Source organism: Scylla paramamosain, chromosome 12 (assembly GCF_035594125.1).
Source record: "Scylla paramamosain isolate STU-SP2022 chromosome 12, ASM3559412v1, whole genome shotgun sequence".
Taxonomy (NCBI): domain Eukaryota; kingdom Metazoa; phylum Arthropoda; class Malacostraca; order Decapoda; family Portunidae; genus Scylla; species Scylla paramamosain.
The window spans coordinates 2,662,501-2,677,173 of NC_087162.1; the positions used below are offsets into that span (position 1 = coordinate 2,662,501).

Consider the following 14,673-nt stretch of genomic DNA (forward strand, 5'->3'; position numbering starts at 1 on the left):
TGAGTAACTCACACTCTTTGCCTTTCTGTTGAGTCTGAGGTAACCAAGCTTCCACGAGAAGGGTTTCTTGAAGCACTGCAGGGAGTTACTCTTCCCCAGTGGAGGCGCCATGGTCAGCCAGGAGGAAAGGAGGATGGAGGGGAAAGGGTAGGCAGGTAGACAGAGAGGTTAGGCACTGGATATTGGCCCCTTTTTCGTTAAGATATTAGCATGGCGTTATATGAGCCCGCCACGTTCAGGGTTATCACTTATCACTCTTCATTCACAGTCGCCACCTCTAGTTTCCTCAGGTGCAGTTTTCCACTTCAATTTCCCGTTGTTATATTTCCTCACATACACACACACAGCCCCGTTAGGACGATGTTTTTTTTTTCTTTTCCAACGGTGCAAAAACTCTTTAAAAACCTCACACAATTCCCTGTAGTTTATGGCAAAAACGCGCTGAAGTGAAGGACGAGAGAAGCGAGAGAGCCTCCACACAGCTCTGTCTCCTTGGATGGGCGGCACACCCTCCCCTGCCGACAGTCACACGCACACTGACTTGCGAACACAGAGGCACAGAGCCAGGCAGTCTGACCGCCGCGCCACCGCCTGTCTCACCGCCGCTGCAACTCTCGCCAGCTCTTACGTTTAGCTAGCTAGAAACTTTCTCTCGAAATCTTTTTAGCCATACAGCGTAGTGGTGGCTTCCCGTGCTCCCTCCTCCCCTTTACACCCCTCCCCTCCCCTCCCCCTACCACAGGATAGAAAATTCCTCTCCCCTTCTGTCTCTTCCTTCCTCGTTGGTTATCGCTGCCACCTTCAGGCTGCTCGCTGTTTACAACACGGTAATCGCGTGAAAACATGGCGGATTTCCAAACAACAAGCGTGTGTGTGTGTGTGTGTGTGTGTGTGTGTGTGTGTGTGTTTACGAGTTGCGTCAAGCGTTGTAAAATGAAAAGTGAGAGGATTTACAGTTTAAAGGGAGAATGAGAGGGCGATTAGAGAGTTGATAACTAAGAGAGAGAGAGAGAGAGAGAGAGAGAGAGAGAGAGAGAGAGAGAGAGAGAGAGAGAGAGAGAGAGAGAGAGAGAGAGAGAGAGAGAGAAAAAAAAAAAAAACAGACAGAAATAGACATAAAAAACACAAATATAAATAGACGGAAACATCAATAGACAAGCAAACATAAGCAGACACACCAAGACACAAACAAGGACACAGACACAGACAGGCAGACAGACACAGGAACAGACAGACAGAGAAAGCAATCAATACCAAAACAATAACCATGATATGCAGAGAGAGAGAGAGAGAGAGAGAGAGAGAGAGAGAGAGAGAGAGAGAGAGAGAGAGAGAGAGAGAGAGAGAGAGAGAGAGAAGGCAGCTGGAGTAGAGAAACTAGCCACAGTCTGTCATCTGCTTCTTTACTCCAGTGACAACTCCACCTTGCCACCTTACTCCCTCCACTCCTTTCCCTCCACCTGAACGCTCAACTCCCTCTAACACTCCACCTACCCTTCACTCCCTCCTTAGCAATGCCAACCTTCCTTCATTAACTTTATTATTATTAACGACACGCAAAATAAAAGGCCTACCTCAAAACTTTCTCCATTCTATCTCCTCCATAATTCCTCTCCTAACTACCTTCTATGCACTCGTGTCCCCTACATAACCCTTCTTCTATGTACTTAACACCTTCATTCCCTTAACCACTTCCATATCTAAGTAGCCAGTATTCTAAAACACTTCCATGCAACACTTATTTTACTTTCAACGAGCTGAAGTTAAAAGTTGCACAGGTTTTAAAGGTCTTTTTACGGTTCTAGTGACAGATTGACAAGATTTCTACATTATTAACAGGAGAAGCGCTTGTGAGAACCTGGCTCATCATCTCTGTGGGTTTTCAAAATAGTCGTGACGAGAGAGCAAGGAGTTTTTGTATACGGGCCAGACTCTACTGCAGGTAAACACCATTGTCGATCTTATACAGACTTTTCCACGCTAGTTTTTTCTTTTCTTTGCTGCTGGAGGGAACAGTGGGTGAGAAGGAGCCTTTGTATTTATTATTATTATTATCATTATTATTATTATTATTATTCATTTCTTAGTTGGGATTACTTGGTGTAGTACATCGTGAACAGCCTCGTGATGGCCAGGAAGAGTACTAGTCTGTGCTTCCTTTGTGTTCATTTGATTCTACTTCATAACCAACATTCTCTCTCTCTCTCTCTCTCTCTCTCTCTCTCTCTCTCTCTCTCTCTCTCTCTCTCTCTCACCCACTCACTCACTCACTCTCTCACTCTCTCACTCACACACACACACACACACACACACACACACACACACACACACACACACACACACACACACACACACACAGAGCAGCAGCATGTGTCTAACTCCGCAATTTTCGCTAATTGTTTAGCCTCAGGGATGAATTCTATCAAAGCACGAGAAAAAAGTAAATGTACTAACGCAACACAAACACAAACACACACACACACACACACACACACACACACACACACATTTACCTTCTTGAACACTTTCTTTCTTCATCGGATCACTTGCAATGGCCAATTAAGGAAAATATCAAAAATAAACGAGAAACCATTTTATTTTCTCTCTCATTCCGTATTGGCGGGGGCATCCGGAAAGAAAGTACGAGGATGGGGGGAGGGGAGACGTGGTACTTAGTGCGGGAACCTGTCGATGCCTACGTGGAGAGAGAGAGAGAGAGAGAGAGAGAGAGAGAGAGAGAGAGAGAGAGAGAGAGAGAGAGAGAGAGAGAGAGAGAGAGAGAGAGAGAGAGAGAGAGAGAGAGAGAGAGAGAGAGAGAGAGAGAGAGACGAACTGAACTAAATGGCAGACTGACCAACTGAATGAATAAATAAATAAATAAATAAATGAATGAATGACTAACCCAACTAAGCCATCTACTATTACTTGCTTACGATCTTACTTTTACTAAATAATAAGTAGCTGACTGACTGACCGACTGACTATCGATAGAGAGACTGACAGACAGACAGACTCGCACCAGGACAAAGATGTATATACTTTACCAAGAAAGAAACATAACAACAAAATATTAGTAAGAAAATCAGCTCAACTTTCACATCTCCGCAAAAAGAAAAACACACGAAAATAAAAGAAAAAGACAATGGGGGGAAAAAGGAAAGACCAGAAAACACACACACACACACACACACACACACACACACACACACACACACACACACACACACACACACCAGGCGTTAACACAAATCACACAAAACTGACGAAACTAATCACACAGACAGACAGACAAACAAAGAACAGTAAACAACCCTGCGAGATGCGATGACAAGCAGGTTATTAGCGAATCTTGCAAATATTAACCTATGCAACAAGGTAACAAGGTCCTCGCACGGGGAAACAGAATGATCAATTGGTAATAGACAGGTGAGATTGGCTGATTCATTTAAGACCCCGCAACAAAGAATGAAGTTAATGTATAAGGAAGAATATAAAGGAAGGAAGGTTTAGAAATGGTGAATAAGATTATAAAAGGATGAAAGAAGATAGAAAGCAGCTAAGAACGAATGGAAAAGAAACGACAAATTAGCAGTGAGTGAGTGAGAAGAATGAGAGTAAGAAGGGGAAAATAAGTGAAGAGAAGTTGTTGTTAAGAATGAGTGTAAGAGGGAAAAGAAATTAGCAGTCAATGTAGAAGAGAAGAAAGTTGTGAATGAGGATAAGAGGGAAAAAGGACGTGAGCAGTAAGTATAGAAAAGAGGGAAGTTTTTAAGAATGAGGGCAAGGTTTTAAAGAATGAGGGTGAGGAAGAAAGAAGTTAGCAGCGAGTGGTGAAGAGGAGGAAGTTAAGAACAAGAGTAAGAGAGAAAAAAAGGAAGTTAGCAATGAGTGTTGAAGAGAAGTCTAGAATGAGGGTAAGAGGAGAAGAGAAAATTATTAACAGAAAGAAACAAGAGAAAAGGAAAAGGGCAGTACATGGATGACGTTAGAGACTCAGCGATTCACTGAGGTGGAAATGTGGAGGTGGTAGTTGGCTGGGCATCTACTGGGGTACTAACTTTCTCCTCACTCTCTCGCTTCAAGAACCTCATCAGGACCACCTTCAAATTTAACGAGAGAAAGAGAGAAAGAGAGATAAATATTAGTGTTTTCTTTTTATTTTTTTCAAACTTATTTATTCCTGTTATGTGTTGTCTTCATCTATTTACTATTTTTGTAATTGTTGTGTGCTGTTATTTTTTTTTTCGGTCCTGTTTCTTTATTGCTCTTACCATTAATCGACTGACTGCTGGTATGCGAGATGCGAGGTTTCCAATCCCACAGCTGCCACCATATAGTTTTTGTCATGATGGTGCGTGGGGATTCTATATTTCCCATCCTAGTCACTTCTCTCTCTCTCTCTCTCTCTCTCTCTCTCTCTCTCTCTCTCTCTCTCTCTCTCTCTCTCTCTCTCTCTCTCTCTCTCTCTCTCTCTCTCTCTCTCTCTCTCTCTCTCTCTCTCTCTCTCTCTCTCTCTCTCTCTCTCTCTTCACTGTGTGTGTGTGTGTGTGTGTGTGTGTGTGTGTGTGTGTGTGTGTGTGTGTGTGTGTGAATACTTTTAACTATGAGATAAATGAAAGCAGGTAGATTCCGCAAGCTTGTTTACTTATAATCACCTGACTGACCACCGCCTCCACCCACATCCACCCTCTCACTTCTCTCCACCACGCCCTCTCTTCCCAGGTGCGGTATTCGGCCCACCCCCAAAAGCGCAGGACCGAATACCGCACTATCTACCCCCACCCCTCCCTCCTGCATCCTTCCCTCTAACAATGAATGAAAAACGGCGGTAAGAAATTAACTCAAAGCCTTTGGAGAGTAAATGGGGGCAGTGTTTCGCCTTTTTTCCAATGCAGAGTGTGGGAAAAACGCATTGACAGACTCGTTACCTCGTGTACCTCGTGTTTCTTTTCTCTCTTCTTCAGAACGAGGCTTTCAATAGGGAGAATGCGGTTACTTAAGTTTCCGATGTCTTATCTTTTTTTGTCCGTCTCTCTCTTTTCTCTCAAGCTACATTTCGCTATCTTTCTGCATCTTCTGCCTGTAATCTTGATGTGTTCTAAGTACATGAGTATACATCATCTTCCAATGTCTTGTGTATCTTTTTCTTTTCTCTCAAACTATACTCTGCTACCTTTCCGCAATTTCATCTAGTAATCTTAAGTGTTCTAAACATCAGTTTCCAATGTCGTCTTTCTCTTTCTCTTCTCTCTCAAGCCATGCTGTCAACTTTCTTCATTTTCAGTCAGTAACCTAGTGTTTTAAACATATAAATTTTCCTATATCATTTTTATTACATTCATCTGGCATTATTTTTTTACCCCATTACATATTTATTAATCGTATCCTTTCGAATCGTTTTCCCAGTCAATTCTTTTGTCGTGAGGCTTCTCGTTTCCTTTTCTGTAAGAGTTCTCCCGAAAGTTCATCGCATTGCGTCGCTTTGCCTCTCGTTTTCTTTCAGTTATTTCATTTCCTCCTATTCCTCTTCCAAAGAAAAGAAGAAAAAATCTACCCTCTTCTCTCTTTCTTTCTTTCTTCTCATTCTATTTTCTTTAACTTCAGCGTTCCAAGCCGTGACAAATGAAATGGACAAATTGAAAGCCGGTGTTTTTTCCCTCTTTGTTCCCTCCTTTTCGTCTCTTCTTTCCTACCTTCCTTCCTTCCTTCCCTTCTTCCCTCACGACCCAGCTCTCTCTTCCTCTCTATGGATGGGGTCGTTACACAAATTACATACCTGTCTACAGTAGTTGTGGTAGTAGTAGTAGTAGTAGCAGTAGCAGTAGCAGTAGCAGCAGTAGTAGTAGTAGTAGTAGTAGCAGCAGCAGCAGCAGCAGCACTAAAAACATCCCAACTCTTGATTTTCTCCTCATATTCTCCTCATATTTTCCTTTACTAGAATCTTTCCTTCAATGCGTCCATACCTATATTTTTCCTCTTTACCAGACACATCATTTACTAATACCAATCCCTTCAACTTACATACCACACTATCATTCCCTTCTCCCTTATTCATATAGCATCCCTCTACTTGTCTCCTATTCTTAAAACCCTACTAAACATCTCTCCCTTATTCATCTTTCCCTTTAATGCCGAGTCTACTTCCTTTAATCACCATATGGTCAAATCCTTGCGGTCCTTTAAATCAATCACTTTCTCTCCCCCATCAACTCGTGAATTACTTCCTTCATTCTGCAGTTTCACTTCTACTCTCCCTTCGCCTCCAGTAGTGTCCCCTCTCTCGCCTTCGTCAGCAGGGCACCACCAAGCATGAAGACAAGGCGACTGTACGTGAGAACCGCCCTGGGTAACGAGACCACTAGAGCGAGCAGCCACCACACAAAAACCACAGCGTCGCCGTCAGTAGCACGATGTCTTCCGCCCCCTCCTTCTCCCCCCCCCGAGTGTGCTTAGTGGGGTGGAGGGATTAAAGAGGTGGAGGGAGAGGAAAGGTAGGGTTGAGGGTGGCAGGGCGTGGATAAGGGGGGAGGTAAAACAATAACAGGTGAACAAAACAATATCGCTACTTAGGTTTTGCGGGGAAGGTTCCCAAGACGATGAGCAGCAGACGATGACTGTGTGTGTGTGTGTGTGTGTGTGTGTGTGTGTGTGTGTGTGTGTGTGTGTGTGTGTGTGTGTGTGTGTGTGTGTGTGTGTGTGTGTGTGTGTGTGTGTGTGTAACCTTTGGACGTATTGCGGTAATGTAATTATTCTCAAACATTGCAATAGTGGCAAATGACGTTTTTCTCAAGGTCACATAACGTCCCCGAGCTCAGCAAGATTCGGTCATGGATTTTAATGAAACTGGTACCTCATTGTTATTGTCGTTGTTGTAGTAGTAGTAGTAGTAGTTGTAGTTTTTGTTGTTGTTGTTGTTGTTGTTGTTGTTGTTGTTGTTGTTATATCAGCAATACTATAAATCCATTGACATTTAAGTAACATTTACTCACATTATGCGGTGAATTAAAAAGAAGAATACCAACACTAAAAGAGAACGGAAGAAAAAAAAAAAAAATACACACACAAAATTAGAAACTGCGAAGTAATCCTAACACGAAAGAATGCTTTAAGGAAATGACAAAGACGCAACAAACAGTGAAAGGCAAAACGCGGGAAGGAAGATGATTAAAAGAAGTGACAGACAAGTATACTCGTATAGTGATAGGCAAATAGATAGTGAGAGGCTAAGAGGAAAAGAGAGAAGGATTAAGAGAAATGATGAACACAACAGATAAGTAAAAGGTAAATGGGGAGGGAAAGGTGAGAGAATGATGAAAAGAAGTGATAAAGATATGACAAACACCGAAAGGTAGAAGGGGGAAGATTTACAAAGTGAGTGATGGAGAGATAGTTAAGAACTGGCATATCGGAAAGGAGTAAGCTGGGCGTCAAGGAGAGTGAAAGACGTGAAGGTAAGGAAAAGAACGAGCTGGGATTGAGTTTACGACCACGTACACGCTAAAGAAGGGCGACACTGCTCTCTATAATATCCTCTATCTGAGGCGACCTGGAGATGAAGCGGGTAGAGTCGGTTTTCTTTTCCTTTTAGCGCCTGACCACGGGTTACAAAAACTGTGGAAAGCTGAATAGACACTCCCCCCTAAAAATTAACACACAATAAGGAAGAAAGTATGAAAGAAAGGAAGAAAGTAAAGAAAAATAAAAAAAATAAAAGAAAGAAAAAGGAAGAAAGCGCAAAAAAAAGGGAAAACAAAAAAAGGATGAGATAATGAATGGAGAGAAAAGGAAAAAAGAAAAGAAAATGAAAACAAAGGAACGAAAATGATGAATGAAGGAAAGAACAAAAGAAATAAATAAAAAGAAAGAAAGATTAAAAAGGAAAAAAAAAGAAAAACGCTGAAAAGAAAAAAAAAAAAAAAGAAAATGACAGAATCGTCCAGGCCAGCTTAGCCCTTGAGGTGTTTTGATACTCTCAAGTATTTCGAGTCAAAGGAAAGTAGAAAAGTCAAGCCGAAAGTTCCAATGACCGGTTGGAGGCCTGGCTGAAGATGATGAGGGGGCGGATGTTGTTTGAAAAAAAAAAAAAAAAAAAAAAAAAGACATTATTAAATCTCGCTGTGAAAGCCAAGGCGGGACGATGCTTGTGGAGGAGGTGCAGCAGCTGACGCCGAGCAGTGAGGGAGGGGCTGGTGTGAGGAGGACTGGCTAGAGGCGACGTGTCTCCGGCGAAAATAAAGAGAAATGAAAATGTAATGGAAATAGAAGAGGAAAGGTTCAAAATGCAGTTCAAGCCCAAACGAGTGATATAATACAAATACTGCTGAAGACTGAATGTGTACGTAAAATGTAATGAAGAAAAATTAAACAACTAAAAATAATAATAATAATAATAAATAATAATAATAATGATAAACAAATCGGGGGAGATACAATACAATCTAAAATAAATAGAATACAAACACTACAAGAGACTAAATATGTAATGAGAATATAATGAAGAAAAATTAAACAAAAAAAAAAACGCAATACAAAATAATAACACAGCAGAGATAATAATTAAGAAATAACAATTATCTTTGCTCTCTTGTTAATGTAAGAGCATAATGGATATCTTGTCTCTAATAATTTTCTTCTTTTTTCCTTCATAATAGCAACAACATAAATGACAGACGTGCACCTTCCATCACCACCCCTCTCCTCATCTCCATAACACAACACTGTACACTTCATTCCCAGTGGTAGCCTGTCAGAACACCTCCTGACACACCACCGATAAGAAAGACTGATGGCCATTCACCAAGGAATACATCAACACCACCACCACCACCACCATCAACACCATCACGACCACCACTACCACCACCACCACCACCACCACCACCCCAACAACAGCAACAACACGACCACCACCACCACCACCATCAACAACACGACCACTACCACCACCACCACCACCCCCCCAACAACAACACGACCACTACCACCACCACCACCACCAACACCAACAACAACAACACGACTACCACCACCACCACCAACAACAACAACAACACTACAAACAACTACAACAACAGTACACCACCACCACCACCACCACCACTACAAGAGCAACAAAAGAAACAAGTCCGAGGGATGCGTACTTTTCCCCGAGAGAAAGTTTTCGCATCAGTTTCTCTCCTGCACAAGCTGACGGTCAAGCATCACAGCCTGGAGTAATGAGGCGCGGGGCGGGGCGGGGTGAAGCGGGGTCCTGGCAGCATGTTAACAAGAGAAAGAGTGGCTACATTCATATAGATATAGGCAGTAAACAACAACAGCAGCAGCAGCAGCAGTAGCAACAAAAAAAAAACAGCAATGAAAAACAAGAACAGCAACAAGAAACAATAAGAACCGTAACAAAAAAACAAAAAAAAAAAAAACAATAACAAAAAAGAACAACAAACTACATGAACAGAAACAAAAATGAAAAAAAAACAAGAACGGCAACAAAAATAAAAAACTAAAAAAAACAAGAACAGCAAAAAAAACAACAACAAAGCAACAAAAAAAAAAGACTAACAAAAACAAGAAGAACAGCAAGCCTACATAATCCCATGGTAGGAAAGCGAAAGGAAGGAGAAAAAAATGAGATAATCGACAAAATAACCACAACCATTAACCATCTTCCCTATTTATCCTTTACCTTCACTTGTTACTTCCCTACATTATCTCCTCTCCCTTTCTCCCTTCCTCCCTCAGTCCTTCCCTCTCTTTCTTCTCTCTCCTTCAATCCTTTCCTCCACCTTCCTTTTTTCAATCTCACTCTTCCACTTCTTCCTTAAATCTTAACTTCTCTCTTCCTCTTTCTTCTTCTTCCTTCAGTGTTTCCTCCATTTTCATCTTTCAAACTCTCTCCTCCTCCATCTTCCTTTTTCGATCCTTTCCTCATTATTTATCTTCCAGTCTTCCCCTTCTTTCTTCAATTCCTTTCCTCCCTCCCTCCCTCCCTCCCTCCCTCTTTTCCCTTCCTGTTTCCATTTCTTCATCTAAACAAGCAGCCCTCTTCCTTCATCTTACTTCCTTCTCTCTAGATTAACCATTTTACTGCGAAGCTTTTTTTTTTTTTCCCATAATCTCTAAAAAAATAAATGCCTGAAAATTTGTAACTAAAGCATGTTAAAATTTCCTGTAGCCTAGAGAATACACAAATAATACTTTCTTCTCTCTCTTTACTCTATCTGTCCATGTAGACTCTATACTGCTTTCAATGTTACCAAAATACAACCATTGCAGTGAAGGGTTAAATACCTTACCACAGACAGCCTCGAAGGGACTAACAGTTTTTCGTTGTGTGTTCCTTACTCGTTAACTGGTCATTTCTGTTATGTATATCTTCTCTTCCTCCTTCACATTTCTCCCTCTGTCCTTATCCAAGCCCTTAATTCATATCAAAAGTAAGCCTTGAAAGTACCATTAGTTTTTCCTTTTTGTGCTCTTTACTCCCCCTCGCAGTATTAATTTTTATCTATATCTCCTCTTCCTCCTCCTCATTTCTCTGTCCCTCAGCTCATAACCAAAACCCTTCCCAACACTCCCTCATCTACACACCCTTCTCCCTTTCACCTTACACTCTCCCTCGTCTACGCCCCTACCTGGTTCCCTTCAGGCTAAAGTAGCAGGTACGCTGCTCCTCCTCCTCCTCCTCCTCCTCCTCCTCCTCCTCCTCACAGGGAAAGTCTAGACAGTGTCGGGTCGGGGAGGAGAAAGTGTGTGTGTGTGTGTGTGTGTGTGTGTGTGTGTGTGTGTGTGTGTGTGTGTGTGTGTGTGTGTGTGTGTGTGTGTGTGTGTGTGTGTGTGTGTGTGTGTGTGTGTGTGTGTGTGTGTGTGTGTGTGTGTGTGTGTGTGTGTGTGTGTGTGTGTGTGTGTGTGTGTGTGTGTGTGTGTGTGTGTGTGTGTGTGTGTGTGTGTGTGTGTGTGTGTGTGTGTGTGTTTCAGGTCATTTAATTGCGAAGGGAAGGGAAGGGAAGGGAAGGGAAGGGAAGATGAGATGAGATGGGAAGGGACAGGATCGGTAAGGAAGGGAGGAGGAGAACATCTACAGGTGAGAAGAAAGAAAAACAGAAGGAATTAGTAGGAAATGGAAGGGAAGAAAAGAGATGGGAAGGAAAAGAAAAGAAAAAAAGAAAGGGAAGGGAAAGGAGAAGAAATAGAAGTGAAAGGAATAGAAGACAATAGAAAAGAGAACTAAACTGGACAGGAAAGGGAGGAAGGGAGGAAGAAGACAGATAATGAATGGAGGAGACAATGGGACAAGGGAGGAAGATATCTAGAACATATTTTGCATTCCTTCTTTGCTTCCTCCTCCTCTCTTCCTCCTTCCTCCCTCATTCCATCACGCGGTACTTCCTTTATCTACCTCGCATCTCTAATTCACAAATCTCACTCTTGCGTGTACACTAAAAAATTATGGCTCTCTCTCTCTCTCTCTCTCTCTCTCTCTCTCTCTCTCTCTCTCTCTCTCTCTCTCTCTCTCTCTCTCTCTCTCTCTCTCTCTCTCTCTCTCTCTCTCTCTCTCTCTCTCTCTCTCTCTCTCTCTCTCTCTCTCTCTCTCTCTCTCTCTCTCTCTCTCTCTCTCCCCCCCTCCTCTGGATCTGCATGCACGGGTGTGTTGAGTTCGAAAGAAAGTTTTCCGGTCCTACAATCAAGTGAAAACTGGTGACCAGCAAAATAAGACACGGACACAAGAAAAAAGAAGAAAAAGAAAAAAAAGTTGCAAGTTAATAATCCCCGCAAGTTTTAAGCCTTCCTGTTTCTTATCGATATCTTTACATTTATTCTTCCATCTCTCGCCTTCGTGTTCGCCCCCTTCCCCCCCCCCACGAGACTTTCGCTGAAGCTGTGTGTCTGGTTTCTAGTTTCCTCTCTCTCTCTCTCTCTCTCTCTCTCTCTCTCTCTCTCTCTCTCTCTCTCTCTCTCTCTCTCTCTCTCTCTCTCTCTCTCTCCATTTTTTTTTTCCTGCTTGGCCAAGAATGGAAATAGGCCAAGGGCTGCGATGTGAACAGGAGTAACTGGTTTTGGACTAAAATTATAAAGTAAAAGCAAATGTTGTACGACCAAGATAAAGAACTACAGAAGTCACAAACTAGCAATTAAATGAATTAAAAACAAATATAAAAATAAATAGTAAAAGTCGGTCGCTAAACAACACTTGTGCGTCAAAATGTGGAGCGCTCACACTTGAAAGGAAATGTAAAATGCACACATACAAAATAAATAAATAAATAAATAAATAAATAAATAAATAAATAAATAGAGGAAAAAAACCTAAACGACGATCTTCAGTTAAATTATTATTCAAAACAGGTAAATTTAATTAGTAGGTTTTGAGGTTATCTGAGTCTTCCCTAATAAGCAAAGAAAAATGCTTAAATAAATAAACACCTGAAGAGCTACAACCGAAGGAAAGAAAAAAAAACACCATTTCTTAACATGATTCACTGATAAAGCCATTAATCAAACAATGGAAAACAAAATCACACACACAGACACACAAACTCGGTCTACTTTCTTCAAAACTTCTCTTAACCTAAATATTTTTTTCGAGAAACTATGACAATTTTTTTTTTTTTTATATTTCCGTACTCATATCCAGTGACAACGCCCAACATTTAAATTTAACCCTTTCACCGGTAATTATCACCTCTTTCATTAATCCATAACCAATTTGGGACATTTCTTCGTATTTACAAGAGCCTCGAAACTACACTGGCTACAAACTGCCAAATCTATACTTTTTATCTCTCCCATAGATACTTATAATGATTTCTTACCTTGATTTGTATATTGTAAATTGTCGTATATCACAAAGTTCAAAGAGGAAAAGAGGATCAGTGTAAATCTTGGGAGGTGTGGGAAGGTGGGCAGGGATAGGCAGGGAGAGGGATGTGAGAGGGTAGGCTTGCAATTAAAGAGTTCAAAGGAGGAATGTTCGTGAAAGCTGCAGAAGGGGAGAGGAATGGAGGCTGTTGTGTGTTGGCTGTGTGAGACTCTATCACGAAGGCACCGGCTCATGGGAAACTACCGGTGCTGGTGATAATTACTCGTGTTAGGGGAACGATGTGAAGGAGGGAGAAGGCGAGAAGAGAGGAGAGGAGAGGAGAGGAGGAAAAAGAATAAAAAAGAAAAGAAAAAAAAAGAAAAAAGAAAAGAAGAGAAGAACAAAAAGAACGAAAAAATATAAGAAAAAGAAAATGACAAGGAAACGAATGAATGACTGGAAGAAGGAATGAAAGTTAAGAAAAGAGGAACGAAGAGTAATTAACGTTTATAGAGATAAGAAAGACGCCAACGGCAACAACGATGATGATGATGATGATGATGATGACACTAATGATACTGAACAAATCATTGGAACAGATAAAGATATATATGATTTACAAAAAAATAATATACAAAGGGAATATAGAACACACACACACACACACACACACACACACAGTCATGTCCCAGACTACTGCACACCTCGTTCCGCCCTCATCTCCTCGTTCTACCTCTCCTCGCTCCTGTTCTCGTGCCACGCAGCTCTTCTCATCTGTCCGACCACCACTACCAAAGCCTTGGTACTCAACACGCCACGTCGCCTCAGCCTTGTCCCTCGCTTCCCAGTCCTCTCCCGTTGTTTACGAGGCAGCCCGTTTCACATGCTAGTCAGTTCATTCCTGGACTCAGTGGCTCACGTTCCCTCCTAGATTTGGTTGCCAACTCTCACAAGGACTTCGAACCATTCCCCTGCCTGTTTTTTTTGGCTGAGTCTAGTGTGCGCCATGTTTTCCCCCCGTGTCTCAGTGTTAGGGTAAGTTTTCAGTCTTAAGTTTGGTTAGGGTGTGTTTTCCCTTGAGTTTTTTTTATTATGTTATTATGATATTCTTTCGGCGGCTCCCATTACTTTACCTACCATATATAAACTAACGTATCTTAACCTAAAGTAATCTGGTATCCTAACCCATCGCAAATAAAAATACCCTTTAAAGAAAATAAACACTCGATGGTGTAGGTTTGAGGTCAAAGCGCGGAGAGTTTCACCAAAAAGGAAGGCGGACACAAGCAGCAGCGGAAGGCAACAACCCATGACCAGGGCAGCAGACAGCACTCATGTCCAGTCACTCTATCCCACCAACATTGCCTAAGCATCCCTCGTACGCCTGCGCTCCTTCCTTCCTTTGCATTCCTCACATGAGCAAGATCAATGGCAAGTATACATGTACTCGTACACGTAACACCACACTGTACAAAGCCAGAATGACCAGAGTGACAGGAAAATCTGCTCCGTTTCATAGGAAAATATTGATGTCTAATAATCTAAAATAAGTCATCGGCAAGGACAAGTGTTGTTAAGGCTTTGTGATGTGTATGATTTACTGTAGTATGAACACTTCCACCCCCTGATGCGTAGTGGCGCCTCGAGTATCTGGAGGGTGAGAGCGTAAGAGTGGGTAGCAGGTGGCTCTGGGGAAGTGCTGTGACCGATGCAGGTGTGATGCCTTCACCGCCTCTACCTCCACCACCATCGCCACTTCCATCACCACCACCCCACTGCCACCAATACGTTCTTTCACTACCATAGTTATCATTACTATATTGTAATCGTTGTAGAGGGAAATGACAAACTGTGATACTTTAACTCTTTTGCGTTTT

General features: G+C 41.9%; 1 protein-coding gene across 2 annotated transcripts in view; it reads right to left on the reverse strand.

Moving 5' to 3' along the window:
• Positions 1-14,673, reverse strand: part of LOC135105521 (uncharacterized) — a 43,511-nt gene that overhangs the window by 10,542 nt on the left and 18,296 nt on the right. Inside the window, exon 1 of one of the 2 annotated variants that reach the window (XM_064013721.1) lies at positions 13-686. The exons of the other annotated variant lie outside the window; for it this stretch is intronic. Within the exon in view, the coding sequence (XP_063869791.1) occupies positions 13-111 (99 nt within the window). The 5' untranslated portion in view covers positions 112-686. Of the gene's footprint in view, positions 1-12; positions 687-14,673 lie in introns of those variants that run through there. 2 annotated transcript variants of the gene reach the window in all.